The sequence below is a fragment of the Mixophyes fleayi genome, chromosome 3 (assembly GCF_038048845.1).
Source record: "Mixophyes fleayi isolate aMixFle1 chromosome 3, aMixFle1.hap1, whole genome shotgun sequence".
NCBI classification, from domain to species: domain Eukaryota; kingdom Metazoa; phylum Chordata; class Amphibia; order Anura; family Limnodynastidae; genus Mixophyes; species Mixophyes fleayi.
In genome coordinates, this window is record NC_134404.1 from 308574 (window position 1) to 328804 (window position 20231).

The 20231-nt window shown below is 45.0% G+C and overlaps 1 protein-coding gene across 1 annotated transcript in view; it reads right to left on the reverse strand.

Moving 5' to 3' along the window:
- Positions 1 to 3133: 3133 nt before the first annotated feature.
- ABHD1 (abhydrolase domain containing 1) overlaps positions 3134 to 20231 on the reverse strand; it is a 47495-nt gene continuing 30397 nt past the window's right edge. Inside the window, exons 8-9 of the mRNA XM_075200994.1 lie at positions 3624 to 3789; positions 3134 to 3410 (exon numbers count right to left, since the gene is read on the reverse strand). Coding sequence (XP_075057095.1) covers positions 3217 to 3410; positions 3624 to 3789 — 360 coding nt within the window. The 3' untranslated portion in view covers positions 3134 to 3216. The remainder of the gene's footprint in view (positions 3411 to 3623; positions 3790 to 20231) is intronic.

Sequence of the window (20231 nt, forward strand, 5' to 3'; positions counted from 1 at the left end):
ACAGTACAACACATCCTATCACAGTACCGCACCTCCTATCACAGTACCGCACCTCCTATCACAGTACCGCACCTCCTATCACAGTACCGCACATCCTATCACAGTACCGCACATCCTATCACAGTACCGCACATCCTATCACAGTACCGCACATCCTATCACAGTACCGCACATCCTATCACAGTATAACACATCCTATCACAGTACCGCACCTCCTATCACAGTACCGCACCTCCTATCACAGTACCGCACATCCTATCACAGTACCGCACATCCTATCACAGTACCGCACATCCTATCACAGTACCGCACATCCTATCACAGTACCGCACATCCTATCACAGTACCGCACATCCTATCACAGCACCGCACATCCTATCACAGTACCGCGCATCCTATCACAGTACCACGCATCCTATCACAGTACCACGCATCCTATCACAGTATCACACATCCTATCACAGTACCACACATCCTATCACAGTACCACACATCCTATCACAGTATCACACATCCTATCACAGTACCGCACATCCTATCACAGTATCACGCATCCTATCACAGTACCACACATCCTATCACAGTACCGCACATCCTATCACAGTACCACGCATCCTATCACAGTACCACACATCCTATCACAGTACCACACATCCTATCACAGTATCACACATCCTATCACAGTACCACACATCCTATCACAGTACCACACATCCTATCACAGTACCACACATCCTATCACAGTACCGCACATCCTATCACAGCACCACACATCCTATCACAGTACCGCACATCCTATCACAGTACCACGTATCCTATCACAGTACCACGTATCCTATCACAGTACCGAACATCCTATCACAGTACCGCACATCCTATCACAGTATCACACATCCTATCACAGTACCACGCATCCTATCACAGTACCACACATCCTATCACAGTACCGCACATCCTATCACAGTACCACGCATCCTATCACAGTACCACACATCCTATCACAGTATCACACATCCTATCACAGTACCACACATCCTATCACAGTACCACACATCCTATCACAGTACCACACATCCTATCACAGTACCGCACATCCTATCACAGTACCGCACATCCTATCACAGTACCACGTATCCTATCACAGTACCACACATCCTATCACAGTACCACACATCCTATCACAGTACCACACATCCTATCACAGTATCACGCTTAAAGTCACTGAGCTCTTCAGAACGACTCATTTTGTATCACAAATGTTTGTAAATAGGGACTGCATGGCTGGTGCTGGATGTTATACACCTCTGGCAACAGTCCATATAGTGTATTTGTCGAATATAGAAGGTTTCAGAAACATGGAACAACTCTTTGTGGTTTTGGCTGTGCCTCGGAGGGGTATCCCCATTCTATACAAGTTATTTCCAGCTTTGATCAGGGAAGTTATTATACAGGCATACATGAGTAATGGGTGTAAGGTGCCAGAAATCCTCAGTGTCCACTAAACATTAGCAGCAACTTCTTGGGCAAGCAAGGCCCTGACTTCTGCAGGGGAACTTTGTAGCTTGATGATCATCTATTCATATTTTCTTTGGTCAATATCTTCTGGAAATCTTATCCGCCTCTGATATTCAGTTTGGGAGACGTGTTCTCAGTTGAGCTACTAAATAAATTATTCTTTTGCAGCATACATAGCTGGTTTTGTTTTTTCTGTGTGACCCTCCCTGCTGTATTGTTTTGGTCCATCCCAGTGTTATGGCTGCCATGGTGGATTAAAGAGGAAAAGAACAGATTACGCCTACAGATAATTCCTTTACCTGGTAAGTCTCCATGGCAGCCAAATTTCCCACCCATGCTTGGAATTTTTTTCAGAAGAAAGCTTGGGAAGTCCCTCAAAGACATAAGAGAAACAGAGGAACATACCTTATATATCATACCAGGGGGGGTGGGGGGTTAACCTTTCTCTACCTACACTTCAGAGGGAAACTGTAGTGTTATGCTGCCACAGAGTATTTAGAGGAAAATACATTATTGGTATGAATAATAGGAGTTCTCCCCTGAATCATAGAATATGGAGTTCCCTGTTCCAGGCCCCCAGCGTTGAGGTAATATTGATTCTTGTCAGTACCTATAATAGCTGATTGTGCAGTCAAAACAAAAAGCACTGTGCTAAGTTGTAGTTTTACTTATCGCCAGTATCATGTTAATGTTTTAGCATTGCTTATTCACTACATTACTTTCCAATAACATCATCACACTATTCATTCACTTCAACTGCTATCCTTAGTACACGTGCCATTTGACCTGTCCCCCTGTTCATACCTTTTGAAGTTTATTTGTGTCTAACGAGTCAGGTCGGAGTTCTCCTGTCTATGGTGAAGTCCTCATCCGATACATGTCGTGAGCCGGGAAACCCAGTTAAGAATGGAGTGGAGGAGCTGCATGCCCCCTGTGCCAGAGTGCCCTTGGGTTACAAATGCCCACACCATACATTTTCAACTGTTCTTTCTATGCAGCTCATTGTAGATAAAGGGTACATTCTGAGTGCCTGTGCTTACAGTGATTATGTATACGGTATGGAAGGAGAAATTCATTTTGTTTCCTCGGGTTATTGACAGACAAAAATACCTCATTGCCAGCAGCAGGGCCGTAACTAGAGCTGTGCGACGGGCGATTGCCCAGGGCGCAACGCTGAAGGGGGGCGCACTTTAGGAATATTTTAGATTCATTTGGTTAAAATTGAGTGCTAGGGGCACGGCATTTGTCTTTCTCGCCCCAGGCGCTAGAATTCTAAGTTATGGCTCTGGCCAGCAGTGAACCTGAAGCGGCAATCAGTGGTCTACCTGACACCAGTAATTTTGCTCCTTCTTCATTATGTTTTAAGATTAAGCACTGGATAAGCTATATTAAGTTAGATATTGTGTACAAGAAAAAGAAAACAATTGGTGTGATAGTATAAGATTAGTCACCTAATTATTGGTAAATGATAGGAAGAAGAACCTTCAAAAGCCACTGTGTGTGACTTCCAGTCTCTAAAATAAAATGTTATTGTACTGGGCTGAAACTTTCATTGGGGTTGTTGCTGGAAGTTGCTGTCCGATTGTCGCTGCTACCACAGATTGGGGTGTGTGCGAAGTTTGTTCACAATTATTAAATATCTGCTTTATTGAGGTATCAAGGTTTTTGAATATAAATGTTTTGATGTTAGGATTTAATGATTTAGAGTTCATTTTCTGTAGCTGCTTTAAGTTTGTCACAATGGTGAATTACTGCACCCACAAATTGTTTGAAGACACGATCCATGTAGCTCTGGTGATTTGGAAAGAGACCTTCGAGGAATCCAATGTGTCCACCATGAGCAAGTATCAGCAAAGCCACGTTAGGGTTCAAGGACGCTTCACCCAGTGGAATTCCTGTCACAGGTCATAAAAGAAAAAATAGGACCATAGATATTAAAACCAAATCAGTTTACAGTAATAAGTGTTTTTTTCATAAAAACTTGTTTATAGCTTATTAGAAATACATAAACTATGAATGGCAAAAAGTGTATGAACACCTCCTGGCTTTCTTCACAAGAGCAACTAGAATGGATGTCTGTTCTCTGGCGTCCTATAAAAGAAACCCACCTTCCATGGGAGAGAACGGGTCATCTGCTGCATTCATACACAGAACCGGGGTCCTGATTTTGCTCAGCTTGTTGTAAGGACTGGCATGGTGGTAATAGTCATCACAAGACTCATAACCAAACACGACTGAGGTGTAACGTTCGTCAAATTCCCGGATTGAGCGAGACTGTAACAAGGCAGAAAAAGTCTAAATGGGAGAAATCCAATGAAAGTCAAGGGAAATGGACTTTAAACTGACAATTAATTAACTCTATATTATATATAGAATCCCCCCATAGAATGAAATAAAAGCCCTTGGAAATCACTGCTACAAATATTAATGTTGAGAATGAATTGAGAATGAATTATTGGGAATGAATTATTGGGAATATTATTTATTATTATGAAACTTTAGAAGGCGCCACAAGGTATCCGCAGCGTTGCACATATTACAAACAATAGACCACAGGATAAGCAGCACAGAACAATAAACAAGTACTACTTAGATTCCAAAGACTTCAAGCAGGACCAGAATCAGTGTGGCTGGATCAGAAGTAATAAGTATTGACACAGAAGGGAAGAGGGTCCTGCTCGGAAGAGCTTACATACTAAAGGGAGTGCAAACAGACAACAGGCACACGAGGATGTCATTGGTGGGGATCAGGTGCAAGAGGAACGCATACAGGGACAGGAGGAGAGAGGTGAGAAGAACAAGCATGGAGAGGGTTAGGAGGATGGCTGGTAGGCTTTAAGTAACAGATGAGTTTTAAGTGCCCATTTGATGGTGCACAGGTTAGGGGACAGTTGGAAATGGTGAGGGAGGTCATTCCAGTGGAGAGGAGCAGCCTAGTGGCGTGGAAAGAGGTGATCAGAGTGGAGGAGAGGCAACGGTCATTGGCCGATCGCAGGGAATGTGAATGAAGAGAAGATTGGAGATGTATGAGGCAGCGGAGTAGGAGAGGGCCTTGTAGGGGAGGGTGAGGAGTTTGAAAAGGATTTTGTAAGGGAAGGGGAGGCAGAGGAAAAGTGTTGTAAAAGGAAGAAGTCCAGCAGCCGCATTGATTATAGAATGAAGGAGGACAAGGTGGGAGCGGGGTGATGCTGGTAAGGAGATGGTTACAATAATCAAGAGTGAAAATGATGAGTTGAATCAGGAATACTGCATAGCCAAATACAAGATGATAAATCATGTGATGTACCATAATTATCCGATGTGACATTTAACTTGTACCATGTGCCGTGTGATCTCATGTTACACGGAGTGACTCAATACCATATAATATTACCTTACAGAACACATTGCCAGTCCCATGTCATAAGAGCCCTGTGTAACAGAAGCATTATCCTAAAATCTGTAAAATACAAATGTCTTCAATACTGTCTTTATATCTGTCAGACGCCGTCCCTGCTTTTACACAGCCACACAGAGACGGACGCCTCTTCTCCAGCCATCTTGCTGTGCTTCTGCGCTGCAGTGGCAGTCAGTGATGTGACAATTCAGCATGCTATTTAAAGGAGACCCCTTTGCCTCTGATGAAACGGCAATAGATTGCCGAGAAACGCGTCAGGCAGATTACAGACCGTACATACTGGATGATACACACTGGAGATCTGGAGATCTGGACATACCCCGGGGTAGGACTTGAATTTTCTACCAGCTATGCTGTCATTGATGATACGTTTATATCAGGGGTGTCCAACCTTTTAGCTTCCCTGGGCCACATTGGAAGACGACGAGTTGGTTTGGGCCGCACATAAGATACACTAACAATAACGATAGCTGATCATCCAAAAAACCATAGAAAACATAGTTAACATATATATATGAGAAAAAAAGTGATATATATATATATATATATATATATATATATATCACTTTTTTTTCAAATCCCCCTATACTTACCTTTCAATCGCCCTGTTCAAAAAATCCTCTCTAGTTATTATACTATAATCACTTTTTGTATTGTTTCGATGCAATATCAATAAAGTGCATTTAAGCCAGGCATTGTATATCAGGGTGCCCTGACCAGGCCTGCGGTACCTGACATATACATCACTGTGACCCCAAATTGTCACCTGTTTTGCTAATTACACCACTATGTTAGTTAAGGGATAACAACTTATAATGGGCCTAAGAGAATAATATATAATGCCCCATTAGTAATACAAGTAGAAGTATGTAGCAGGGAGATAAGGTCCATGATGCTCCAGGACCAGGTGACTTTTATTCACTGGTCAGCGTCCCTTGCAATAATAAAAAAAATCCCCCTTAACTTACCTTTTAATCGGCCTGTTCTCCTGTCCTCTTCTTTTCTCTAATTCTGTGCTGCTGATTGTTCTTCTCGCACGGGTGACTCCTCTGTGCTGCGATCCGCAATGGATGTTGGGCGTGATGACATCACACCCGACATTCACTGCGAGCACCGCACGGAGGAGGAGACAAGGGAGGGAGCCGGAGTACCAGCTGACGTGACCGCGTGACAGGTAAGTATTATATTTTCTTGTTTTTGCAGGATTTTTTTTTTCCATTAACAGTGCTGCCCCCTTGCCACAACCAAAACTCCTTCTGGGCCACATTTACAGACGTGCTGGGCCGCATGCGGCCCACGGCCTGCGGGTTGGATAACCCTGGTTTATAGTATATACAGATATATCTCCTGCAGCAAGTAGAGATCAGTGTCTATATTACACGGGCTGACAATATACGCCCCAACCTCATACCAGAACTACAGGCGGGTTGACATACTTTAATGCTGGACATCGGAGTGCCCGTATACAGCGCATGACTTGAAATACAAATTTACTCATATTACCCCGCTATATGCTGTCATTCAATCAGTGTTGCAGGTGGGCTGACAAGTTTCAATATTAAACAAGCGAGCCCCTTAATGGGAAGCGTAAGCTGTCGAATACAGCACATGTGCTGACAACACAGGCTCACCTACAAATCCATAGCGCAGTATACCGCCCAGGTTCTGTACATTGACAGAGGAGATATTAATTAGGAGGTTGTTATTTTCCACATATATGGATGTGAGGCTCCACTCTACAAATCTCCTTTGAATACAGTGGCATTTTTTCATCGATATACTGGGTGTTGCTGAACCCAGGTGAACGTTACTCCATGGTGGTATTTTTTTCAGGTGTTGTCATGATACTTTTTTATTGAATTACTGACTGCATATATGTACTATATACTACGTTTGTTTAATAGGAATCCAGTATGTATTGGAATTATTCATATGCATATTTATGCTCATGATGATATAGATTTATATTGATTTTATATATATGATTATTAAATAATTGTGCCGATTTGAGAATTGCGCTATCTTATTTGTTTGTTTAGTTTGTTTATACCAGCAGGTCCAGATCCTGCTTAGATAAGCAGCATTTTTCATCGGACATTCTAGTTGGACTAGCGCCCCTTATCTGTGTGTTTGTTATATTTAAAGGAGACTCTGGCACCAATAAGGTGCCAGATTATTAGGTCTACCTAGCTTCAGCAATACTTACCTGTTCCTGCATTGAGCTCCCTTCTCCATTTTCCCAGCATCCGATTGGTTCCTTTGGCTTGTGACTTCAGCTTGGCATTGACTATTCTTCTGGATCCTGATTCTGTCTTGTTGCTCCCGTCTGGCTTCTGACCTCTGCCATTCCCTGACACCTCTTCAGATCACGATTCTGTACTTCCCTCCCAGCTGCCGGACCATCTGACCACTCTCTTTCACCTAATACTTTAAGAACCGCGACCTGTGCATCCCACCTGAAAGCCATGTATCCTTGCGGGGGTCCCTGGTGAACATCGGGGGCACGTTTGACTCCACACCTCTTAGCTCATTAATGCAAATTACTAGCAGGTATCTACCATTTCCCACCTGCTTCTATGATTGTATACTCTAGTCCAAAATGGATGGTACAGGTGAACCTTCCGCCTGTGAGCTGTTTCTCCACCTGGCGTGTCGAGTGGATCAACATAAGACCAACCAGGCGCAGTTGGCGCAGTGTATCCAAGGAATAGTATCCTGCTTTAATTCCCTCCAGAGTACACTAGCGTCTCCTCAGGCTGCTCCTGTTATGTCTGCTGCTTTGAGGGCCGCAGCCACCACAGTCACTTCGTCTAGGAACGTATGTATTCTTCCTCCGGAAAAATACAGCAGTGACCCCAAAAAGAGTCAAGGATTCTTGAACCCGTGCGCCATCCAGTTCAAGTGGAGTCCTTAAAACTTCTCGTGAGAAAGATCTAAGATATATTATTTTGTTACCCTCTCGCCTGGGTTTCACCTCTCTGGGAACGCAATGACCCAATTCTGCAGAATTCAGCTTCCTTCATCAAGACTTTCCGGAAGATCTTTGATGAACCTGGGTGTGTATCCTCTGTGGCCTCCAGTCTGCTAACTTTACATCAAGGGTCTCTTCCCATGGGCCATTATGTAGTCCAATTTTGAACCCTGGCTTCTGAACTGAAATGGAATAATGAGGCATTGGTGGCTACCTTCTGCAAGGGTTTAATGGGCCGCATAAGAGATGAATTAGCTTCTAAGGAGATTCCTTCGGCCAAATTCGCTCATAATAATCATCTCAATGAGTCAACCAGTACCACACCATTCTTTATTGTCTATGGAACACATCCTAAACTGCCCGATTTTGCCAATTTTTCCGATTGCTCTGTTTTGGTAGCAGATTCTGTAGGGTGTGACTTTTCTCATATCTCGTCACAAACCAAAAACCAAGCTCATGGAGATCTATTAGCAGTACAAACAGTTTGCAGACCTTTGGCAAAGAACTATTAACCTTCTTCTCATTGGAGTTAGAGTTTGACTTTCCACCCGTAACTTGAGACTACAAATACCATCCATGAAATTTGCTTCCTGTTTTATCGGTCCCTTTCGTATTACTCAAGTCATCAATCCCGTAACTTGTAAACTTTGCTTGTCCTCATCCCTCAAGATCCATAATTGCTTCAATATCTCACTATTGAAACCTTTGGTCCTTGATGAATTCTTGTCAAGCTCCGTCCCCGTACATCTGCTCAGTTCCAGGGATGGACTCCTTCCTTTCTTGATGCCCCATCCCATCCCGTTGCTAGGCAACATGACGGGGCATTATTCTTGTCTGAGGCCGGCGGGCACATGCGCAGTAGGCGAGTGTCTCCGTTGCTAGGCAATGGGACGCTGTTATTTGGCGGTCAGCTGTTCTACCGCCCTATTGACTGCCACTAATAAGAATACATCTTCTTCTATTTAAAAGGAGGCTATGGTGCAATACTTGTTCTAGAGTATCAAGGTCTCCTTATGCTCCAGCATTCCTGTTTGCTTCCTTGCATCCTGACTGACCCTTCGGTTCCAGACTTGACTTTTCTTGATCTCCCTTTTGGATCTCCCTTTGGCATTTACAGATTCCTGGCTTGACCCTCAGCTTCCTGACCACACTATTTTTTGACCCTTTTGTACCATTCTGCTCGCACGACCTGACCTTGGATTGCATGACCACGTTTGTTCACCTACTACTTTGGTGGCTAACTAGGAGGGCCATGACCTGCGCGTCTTCTGCAGCTAACTCCAAACTGCGCCTCCTTGTTTAGCAGCGCAAATACCAGTATGTAAGCATCAGTTTCTATTAATCCGTGACAATTCTTCAAAGAACCTTCCCTTCCATCTCTCATTAGGGTGGTTACTGGAGACGATTACGCAGTTAATCAACGTCTGGACTTTCATGTCATCCCGGGAAATTCTCAATATCTAGTCCCCTGGAGAGGGAGAGATCTTGGGTTAATGAGGAGGACCTGTACGCTCCTTGCCTCCTGGCTAAGTTCAAGAAACAATTCTGAGACTCACGGCAAGTGAGGAAGAAGGGAGGGAGTACTGTCAGGCACTGTCAGCTGCAACAAGTTAATGGGAAGAATGATGTAAAAGATGGATTATATATATTTCCTATATACAGTATATTCGATTATGTTGTGAAACTTAGTCCTAAAAAGGTGAATGGCCTCTAGTTATTACCCCTGTATACATATACTTATACATTTCAAATTATATTCTTAGTAATAATCAGCTTGTTTTCAGAAGGGCTGAAATCACATTGAATGTAGTTAAGGTGACCCAATGGTTCATTTACTATGAGCTGAGGAAACCTGCGCTGGATCCATCACAGAGAAAAGGTCATATAAATATTTGTGAAATACTCAATGGAGCCAAGAGAATAAAATGAAGGATTACAGACGTATACTTTTCTTCAATGTGATTAACTTACCTTTAACTAATATGTAAGTGTAGAATAATGTCTAGTTTTTGATTTTCACAAGTGATTTGTAAATATCTCAGTTCAGTAGCCAGTTACTAGTAATGGTTGTCTTTCCCCTAACAATATCTTATTAATATATTGAACATGTTGCACATGTTGTCACTTATATTTGAAGGTTTATAGCAACCTGCACAATTTAGGACGTCGTCATTATAACGTCGCCAGAGAACTAGGTTTGTCCCAAACCGATGGGAGGATCAGATGTAACTCTCCTCCCACTTACTCATAAATAAGTTTGCAAAGCTTGGGGCAAAACTAGTGCCCATCGCTGTACCCTGAATCTGCAGATAATAGGTGCCATCATACCACAAATAATTGTGTTGAAGAATTAAACCTATACTATCTATAACAAAATCTACTTGAGTCTGAGATAGTGTATTGGCTTTCTCCCAAAAATATTTTTCTGGCCCAGGTGAAAAAAGATTGGAGGGGTGGTGACTTTAAGAAAAAAAATGAATAAGGAAATTAGATGGATTTTCAAACTTAAAACTTTAGCACCCAAAGGGTTGAACATTGACTTTGAAATGAATACGATAATATAAATAAATAGTGAGGGCCCTTCCTGTAAGGATAGGGGTAGGGTATGGTAGGATAATCTAGAAATGTATATTTTCTTTCACTAAGTATGACTGTGGCAGGTGTTTTAATTAGTATGGTAGTAGTTGAATTAATTATCTATGTATCATAGTTTATGGGAGTTTGCTGTATACATTGGGGTTTTACTGTTTTACAATATATTTACCATAATTTGGGATGTAACATTGTAATTATTTAGATATATTTATTATGTGAGCATTTCAAATTTCAAATTTAGGAAGATTTGTATCTAATATTTAACATGAGATTGTGGGTACATATGTGTGGTTTTTTTTTTATAGGTATTCGACTAGACCTAGTATTAACATCTTAGGACTACGGATGTACCATTGTTAGAAGTTATGTCTCTATTTTTATTTATATATACATATTTATTATTTTATTAACTTTTTTTGTATATTCATTTTAAATAATTTATTACTGAACAATTATAGGGACATTTTTAGCAGGGAAATGGTGGATCCACAAGTTCAATATTATTCCTGTAGTGAATGGGTTAATGTTTTATGTAGATTGTGAGTGATAAGAGATTTCACCAATCAAAAGCCTTGTATAACAAACCAATAAGGGACCATATCTATGTATAAAAGGATGGACATTTTTGGAACATGTACTCTTGAAAAAGTTCTATTAAGAACGAAACGCGTTGAGTAACAAGGCAATTTCAAACCATTACCACTACCATGTGATTTATGTTTTAACTGCTGGTGTTTCAGAAGGGGACGCCGGCTGCATTCCGTTATGATCGCAGTTAATTTCACTTATGTGTAAGTGCTACGATCGCATGTGCACAATAAAGTTTATTTGATTGCGACCACCTTCCGTTTTCACATTGAGAGCCCGAGGCGGTCTTCGAGGAGCAGCCTTTGAGGAATGATAACCCTATAGTGCAGACGCCGGCATTGAGGATGGAGGAGTTTAGAATTCACACAAGGGATCTCAGGTCATCTGGACATGCTGCAGCTGACCGTTGTGGAGGAGGGAACAGTGATTACATGTAAGTGATCTATACCTTGTTTTCAATGATCCTATCTTAGGGGCATATTTAATAAAGCACGATAGTGCTTTTAACGGGTCATTTAGGTCCCACAGTGTCCTCCGCAAATTTATTAAGGGGGCATCGCAGCAGATATCATGGATATCTGCTGCTTTGCATTCCTCTTTGTTTTTGGGAGCAGTCACCATTCAACAGAATGGTGACTGCTCCTGGCCGCAATCTAACAAGTCCCGAAAAAACTTTTTTTTCGGGAACTTGTCATGTTAATGTACCAGCTGAAGCTGGCGTACATCATCCTAATTGAAGAAATCTAATGCTGTCAGCTCTGCTCCGATGAGCAGAGCTGGACAGCGCATGTGTGGAGGGATCACATGATCCCTCCCTGTCACTCAACGCGCTCTCTCTGCAACTATCGTTGCAGAGACAGAGAGGGGATCTGTGTGAGCATGTCCAGTTCTTGGAACTGGACATGCGCAATTGAAGAGTGAAGAGAAGACCCGAAGACATCGCTTCCGAAGAGGGGGGTAAGTATGATTTTTTTTTTCACTGAAACAGCAGTTTTTCGGAACTGCTGTTTCTGTGCAGGGCTGTACATAAATGTGAGATGTAGTTCAATCCTTATCATTGCGATAAGGATTGAAAACTACTTTTCACTTTATGTGAATATTGATAAATGTGCCCCTTAGACTGATCCCACTTTTGTTTCTCTCTTGTGAATGTATCGATGAGCTATTGGGAGAACATTCTACTATCCCTTACAATTGGAAAACAAATGCCTATGACCTGACCATCCATTCAGTTATTATGGTATATGCATTATTGTTTAATTAAACCGTATCACTTTTAAATTGTGCGCTATAAGATTTGATATTATTATGTTTATTTTTGACCACACAAGACGTCACCAAAATCTTCACTCAATAATTTTTCATAATACGCCTTCAGTATTGTAACTATCAAAATTATCTCCAATTCAATCCATTAGGAATGCTGCTGCCAGGATTATCATCACTCATGGTCTGGATACAACTCCACCAGTCATAGCATATAGCTGCACCCTATGCTCATCTATGGGTTAGTTACTTGATACTACTCTTGTTACGTCCTCTCACACTCATCTTCAAGATGTCTACAGCTGCGTTTCTTCTCGAGGATATATCTACCTCACTCCATCGGCATTGCCTCTATAATCTCTATCTAACTCCATCAGACTGCTTTACCACAGCACTATCTCTAGGACTCTCTACCTCACTCCATCAGACTGCTTTATCGCAGCACCATCTCTAGGACTCTCTACCTCACTGCATCAGACTGCTGCACCACAGCACCATCTCTAGGACTCTCTACCTCACTGCATCAGACTGCTTTACCACAGCACTATCTCTAGGACTCTCTACCTCACTGCATCAGACTGCTTTATCGCAGCACTATCTCAAGGACTCTCTACCTCACTCCATCAGACTGCTTTACTGCAGCACTATCTCTAGGACTCTCTACCTCACTGCATCAGACTGCTTTACCACAGCACCCTCTCAAGGACTCTCTACCTCACTCCATCAGACTGCTTTACCACAGCACCATCTCAAGGACTCTCTACCTCACTCCATCAGACTGCTTTATCGCAGCACCATCTCTAGGACTCTCTACCTCACTCCATCAGACTGCTTTACCACAGCACTATCTCTAGGACTCTCTACCTCACTCCATCAAACTGCTTTACTGCAGCACTATCTCTAGGACTCTCTACCTCACTCCATCAGACTGCTTTATCGCAGCACCATCTCTAGGACTCTCTACCTCACTCCATCAGACTGCTTTATCGCAGCACCATCTCTAGGACTCTCTACCTCACTGCATCAGACTGCTGCACCACAGCACCATCTCTAGGACTCTCTACCTCACTGCATCAGACTGCTTTACCACAGCACTATCTCTAGGACTCTCTACCTCACTGCATCAGACTGCTTTATCGCAGCACTATCTCAAGGACTCTCTACCTCACTCCATCAGACTGCTTTACTGCAGCACTATCTCTAGGACTCTCTACCTCACTGCATCAGACTGCTTTACCACAGCACCCTCTCAAGGACTCTCTACCTCACTCCATCAGACTGCTTTACCACAGCACCATCTCAAGGACTCTCTACCTCACTCCATCAGACTGCTTTATCGCAGCACCATCTCTAGGACTCTCTACCTCACTCCATCAGACTGCTTTACCACAGCACCATCTCTAGGACTCTCTACCTCACTCCATCAGACTGCTTCATCACAGCACCATTTTTAGGACTCTCTACCTCACTCCATCAGACTGCTGCACCACAGCACCATCTCAAGGTGTCTCTACCTCACTCCATCAGACTGCTGCACCACAGCACCATCTCAAGGTGTCTCTACCTCACTCCATCAGACTGCTGCACCACAGCACCATCTCTAGGACTCTCTACCTTACTCCATCAGACTGCTGAACCACAGCACTATCTCTAGGACTCTCTACCTCACTGCATCAGACTGCTGAACCACAGCACCATCTCTAGGACTCTCTACCTCACTCCATTAGACTGCTGAACAACAGCACCATCTCTAGGACTCTCTACCTTACTCCATCAGACTGCTGAACAACAGCACCATCTCTAGGACTCTCTACCTTACTCCATCAGACTGCTGAACCACAGCACCATCTCTAGGACTCTCTACCTCACTCCATTAGTCTGCTTTACCACAGCACTATCTCTAGGACTCTCTACCTCACTGCATCAGACTGCTGAACCACAGCACTATCTCAAGGACTCTCTACCTCACTGCATCAGACTGCTTTACCACAGTACTATTTCTAGGACTCTGTACCTCACTGCATCAGACTGCTTTAACGCAGCACCATCTCTAGGACTCTCTACCTCATTCCATTAGACTGCTTTACTGCAGTACCATCTCTAGGACTCTCTACCTCACTCCATTAGACTGCTTTACCACAGCACATTCTCAAGGACTCTCTACCTCACTCCATCAGACTGCTTTACCACAGCACCATCACTAGGACTCTCTACCTCACTCTATCAGACTGCTTTATCGCAGCACTATATATCTAGGACTCTCTACCTCACTCCATCAGACTGCTTTATCGCAGCACCATCTCTAGGACTCTCTACCTCACTGCATCAAACTGCTTTATTGCAGCACTATTTCTAGGACTCTCTACCTCACTGCATCAGACTGCTTTATTGCAGCACTATTTCTAGGACTCTCTACCTCACTGCATCAGACTGCTTTATCGCAGCACCATCTCTAGGACTCTCTACCTCACTCCATCAGACTGCTTCACCACAGCACTATCTCTAGGACTCTCTACCTCACTGCATCAGACTGCTTTATCGCAGAACCATCTCTAGGACTCTCTACCTCACTCCATCAGACTGCTTTACCACAGCACCATCACTAGGACTCTCTACCTCACTCCATCAGACTGCTTTACCACAGCACCATCACTAGGACTCTCTACCTCACTCCATCAGACTGCTTTACCACAGCACCATCTCTAGGACTCTCTACCTCACTCCATCAGACTGCTTTATCACAGCACTATCTCTAGGACTCTCTACCTCTCTCCATCAGACTGCTTTACCACAGCACCATCACTAGGACTCTCTACCTCACTCCATCAAACTGCTTTACCACAGCACCATCACTAGGACTCTCTACCTCACTCCATCAGACTGCTTTATCACAGCACTATCTCTAGGACTCTCTACCTCTCTCCATCAGACTGCTGAACCACAGCACCATCACTAGGACTCTCTACCTCTCTCCATCAGACTGCTTTACCACAGTACCATCACTAGGACTCTCTACCTCACTCCATCAAACTGCTTTACCACAGCACCATCACTAGGACTCTCTACCTCACTCCATCAAACTGCTTTACCACAGCACCATCACTAGGTCTCTTTACCTCACTCCATCAGACTGCTTTACCACAGCACATTCTCAAGGACTCTCTACCTCACTCCATTAGACCGCTTTATCGCAGCATTATCACTAGGACTCAGACCCTCTACCTCACTACATCATACCGGTTTAGTGCAGCATCATCACTGGGACTCAGACCCTCTACCTCGCTCCATCATACCGGTTTAGTGCAGCATTATCACTAGGACTCAGACCCTCTACCTCGCTCCATCATACCGGTTTAGTGCAGCATTATCACTAGGACTCCGACCCTCTACCTCACTCCATCATACCGGTTTAGTGCAGCATTATCACTAAGACTCAGACCCTCTACCTCGCTCCATCATACCGGTTTAGTGCAGCATTATCACTAGGACTCAGACCCTCTACCTCGCTCCATCATACCGGTTTAGTGCAGCATTATCACTGGGACTCAGACCCTCTACCTCGCTCCATCATACCGGTTTAGTGCAGCATTATCACTAAGACTCAGACCCTCTACCTCGCTCCATCATACCGGTTTAGTGCAGCATTATCACTAAGACTCAGACCCTCTACCTCGCTCCATCATACCGGTTTAGTGCAGCATCATCACTGGGACTCAGACCCTCTACCTCGCTCCATCATACCGGTTTAGTGCAGCATCATCACTGGGACTCAGACCCTCTACCTCGCTCCATCATACCGGTTTAGTGCAGCATTATCACTAAGGCTCAGACCCTCTACCTCGCTCCATCATACTGGTTTAGTGCAGCATCATCACTGGGACTCAGACCCTCTACCTCGCTCCATCATACCGGTTTAGTGCAGCATTATCACTAAGACTCAGACCCTCTACCTCGCTCCATCATACCGGTTTAGTGCAGCATCATCACTGGGACTCAGACCCTCTACCTCGCTCCATCATACCGGTTTAGTGCAGCATTATCACTAGGACTCCGACCCTCTACCTCACTCCATCATACCGGTTTAGTGCAGCATTATCACTAAGGCTCAGACCCTCTACCTCGCTCCATCATACTGGTTTAGTGCAGCATCATCACTGGGACTCAGACCCTCTACCTCGCTCCATCATACCGGTTTAGTGCAGCATTATCACTAAGACTCAGACCCTCTACCTCGCTCCATCATACCGGTTTAGTGCAGCATCATCACTGGGACTCAGACCCTCTACCTCGCTCCATCATACCGGTTTAGTGCAGCATCATCACTGGGACTCAGACCCTCTACCTCGCTCCATCATACCGGTTTAGTGCAGCATCATCACTAGGACTCAGACCCTCTACCTCACTCCATCATACCGGTTTAGTGCAGCATTATCACTAGGACTCCGACCCTCTACCTCGCTCCATCATACCGGTTTAGTGCAGCATTATCACTAGGACTCCGACCCTCTACCTCACTCCATCATACCGGTTTAGTGCAGCATTATCACTGGGACTCAGACCCTCTACCTCGCTCCATCATACCGGTTTAGTGCAGCATTATCACTAGGACTCCGACCCTCTACCTCACTCCATCATACCGGTTTAGTGCAGCATTATCACTAGGACTCAGACCCTCTACCTCACTCCATCATACCGGTTTAGTGCAGCATTATCACTAGGACTCCGACCCTCTACCTCACTCCATCATACCGGTTTAGTGCAGCATTATCACTAGGACTCCGACCCTCTACCTCGCTCCATCATACCGGTTTAGTGCAGCATTATCACTAGGACTCCGACCCTCTACCTCACTCCATCATACCGGTTTAGTGCAGCATTATCACTGGGACTCAGACCCTCTACCTCACTCCATCATACCGGTTTAGTGCAGCATTATCACTAGGACTCCGACCCTCTACCTCGCTCCATCATACCGGTTTAGTGCAGCATTATCACTAAGGCTCAGACCCTCTACCTCGCTCCATCATACTGGTTTAGTGCAGCATCATCACTGGGACTCAGACCCTCTACCTCGCTCCATCATACCGGTTTAGTGCAGCATTATCACTAGGACTCCGACCCTCTACCTCGCTCCATCATACCGGTTTAGTGCAGCATTATCACTAGGACTCCGACCCTCTACCTCACTCCATCATACCGGTTTAGTGCAGCATTATCACTAGGACTCCGACCCTCTACCTCGCTCCATCATACCGGTTTAGTGCAGCATTATCACTAGGACTCCGACCCTCTACCTCACTCCATCATACCGGATTAGTGCAGCATTATCACTGGGACTCAGACCCTCTACCTCACTCCATCATACCGGTTTAGTGCAGCATTATCACTAAGGCTCAGACCCTCTACCTCGCTCCATCATACTGGTTTAGTGCAGCATCATCACTGGGACTCAGACCCTCTACCTCGCTCCATCATACCGGTTTAGTGCAGCATCATCACTAGGACTCAGACCCTCTACCTCGCTCCATCATACCGGTTTAGTGCAGCATTATCACTAGGACTCAGACCCTCTACCTCGCTCCATCATACTGGTTTAGTGCAGCATCATCACTGGGACTCAGACCCTCTACCTCGCTCCATCATACCGGTTTAGTGCAGCATCATCACTGGGACTCAGACCCTCTACCTCGCTCCATCATACCGGTTTAGTGCAGCATCATCACTGGGACTCAGACCCTCTACCTCGCTCCATCATACTGGTTTAGTGCAGCATCATCACTAGGACTCAGACTCTCTACCTCGCTCCATCATACCGGTTTAGTGCAGCATTATCACTAGGACTCAGACCCTCTACCTCGCTCCATCATACCGGTTTAGTGCAGCATCATCACTGGGACTCAGACCCTCTACCTCACTCCATCATACCGGTTTAGTGCAGCATCATCACTAGGACTCCGACCCTCTACCTCACTCCATCATACCGGTTTAGTGCAGCATTATCACTAGGACTCAGACTCTCTACCTCGCTCCATCATACCGGTTTAGTGCAGCATTATCACTAGGACTCAGACCCTCTACCTCGCTCCATCATACCGGTTTAGTGCAGCATTATCACTGGGACTCAGACCCTCTACCTCGCTCCATCATACCGGTTTATCGCAGCATTATCACTAGGACTCAGACTCTCTACCTCGCTCCATCATACCGGTTTAGTGCAGCATTATCACTAGGACTCAGACCCTCTACCTCGCTCCATCATACCGGTTTAGTGCAGCATTATCACTAAGACTCAGACCCTCTACCTCGCTCCATCATACCGGTTTAGTGCAGCATCATCACTGGGACTCAGACCCTCTACCTCGCTCCATCATACCGGTTTAGTGCAGCATTATCACTAAGACTCAGACCCTCTACCTCGCTCCATCATACCGGTTTAGTGCAGCATCATCACTGGGACTCAGACTCTCTACCTCGCTCCATCATACCGGTTTAGTGCAGCATTATCACTAGGACTCCGACCCTCTACCTCGCTCCATCATACCGGTTTAGTGCAGCATCATCACTGGGACTCAGACCCTCTACCTCGCTCCATCATACCGGTTTAGTGCAGCATTATCACTAGGACTCCGACCCTCTACCTCGCTCCATCATACCGGTTTAGTGCAGCATTATCACTAGGACTCCGACCCTCTACCTCGCTCCATCATACCGGTTTAGTGCAGCATCATCACTGGGACTCAGACCCTCTACCTCGCTCCATCATACCGGTTTAGTGCAGCATTATCACTAGGACTCCGACCCTCTACCTCGCTCCATCATACCGGTTTAGTGCAGCATTATCACTAGGACTCCGACCCTCTACCTCACTCCATCATACCGGTTTAGTGCAGCATTATCACTAAGGCTCAGACCCTCTACCTCGCTCCATCATACCGGTTTAGTGCAGCATCATCACTAGGACTCCGACCCTCTACCTCGCTCCATCATACCGGTTTAGTGCAGCATCATCACTGGGACTCAGACCCTCTACCTCACTCCATCATACCGGTTTAGTGCAGCATTATCACTAGGACTCCGACCCTCTACCTCACTCCATCATACCGGTTTAGTGCAGCATTATCACTAGGACTCCGACCCTCTACCTCACTCCATCATACCGGTTTAGTGCAGCATTATCACTAGGACTCCGACCCTCTACCTCGCTCCATCATACCGGTTTAGTGCAGCATTATCACTAGGACTCCGACCCTCTACCTCGCTCCATCATACCGGTTTAGTGCAGCATCATCACTAGGACTCCGACCCTCTACCTCACTCCATCATACCGGTTTAGTGCAGCATTATCACTAGGACTCCGACCCTCTACCTCACTCCATCATACCGGTTTAGTGCAGCATTATCACTAGGACTCCGACCCTCTACCTCACTCCATCATACCGGTTTAGTGCAGCATTATCACTAGGACTCCGACCCTCTACCTCACTCCATCATACCGGTTTAGTGCAGCATTATCACTAGGACTCCGACCCTCTACCTCGCTCCATCATACCGGTTTAGTGCAGCATTATCACTAGGACTCCGACCCTCTACCTCACTCCATCATACCGGTTTAGTGCAGCATTATCACTAGGACTCCGACCCTCTACCTCACTCCATCATACCGGTTTAGTGCAGCATTATCACTAGGACTCCGACCCTCTACCTCGCTCCATCATACCGGTTTAGTGCAGCATTATCACTAGGACTCCGACCCTCTACCTCGCTCCATCATACCGGTTTAGTGCAGCATCATCACTGGGACTCAGACCCTCTACCTCACTCCATCATACCGGTTTAGTGCAGCATTATCACTAGGACTCCGACCCTCTACCTCACTCCATCATACCGGTTTAGTGCAGC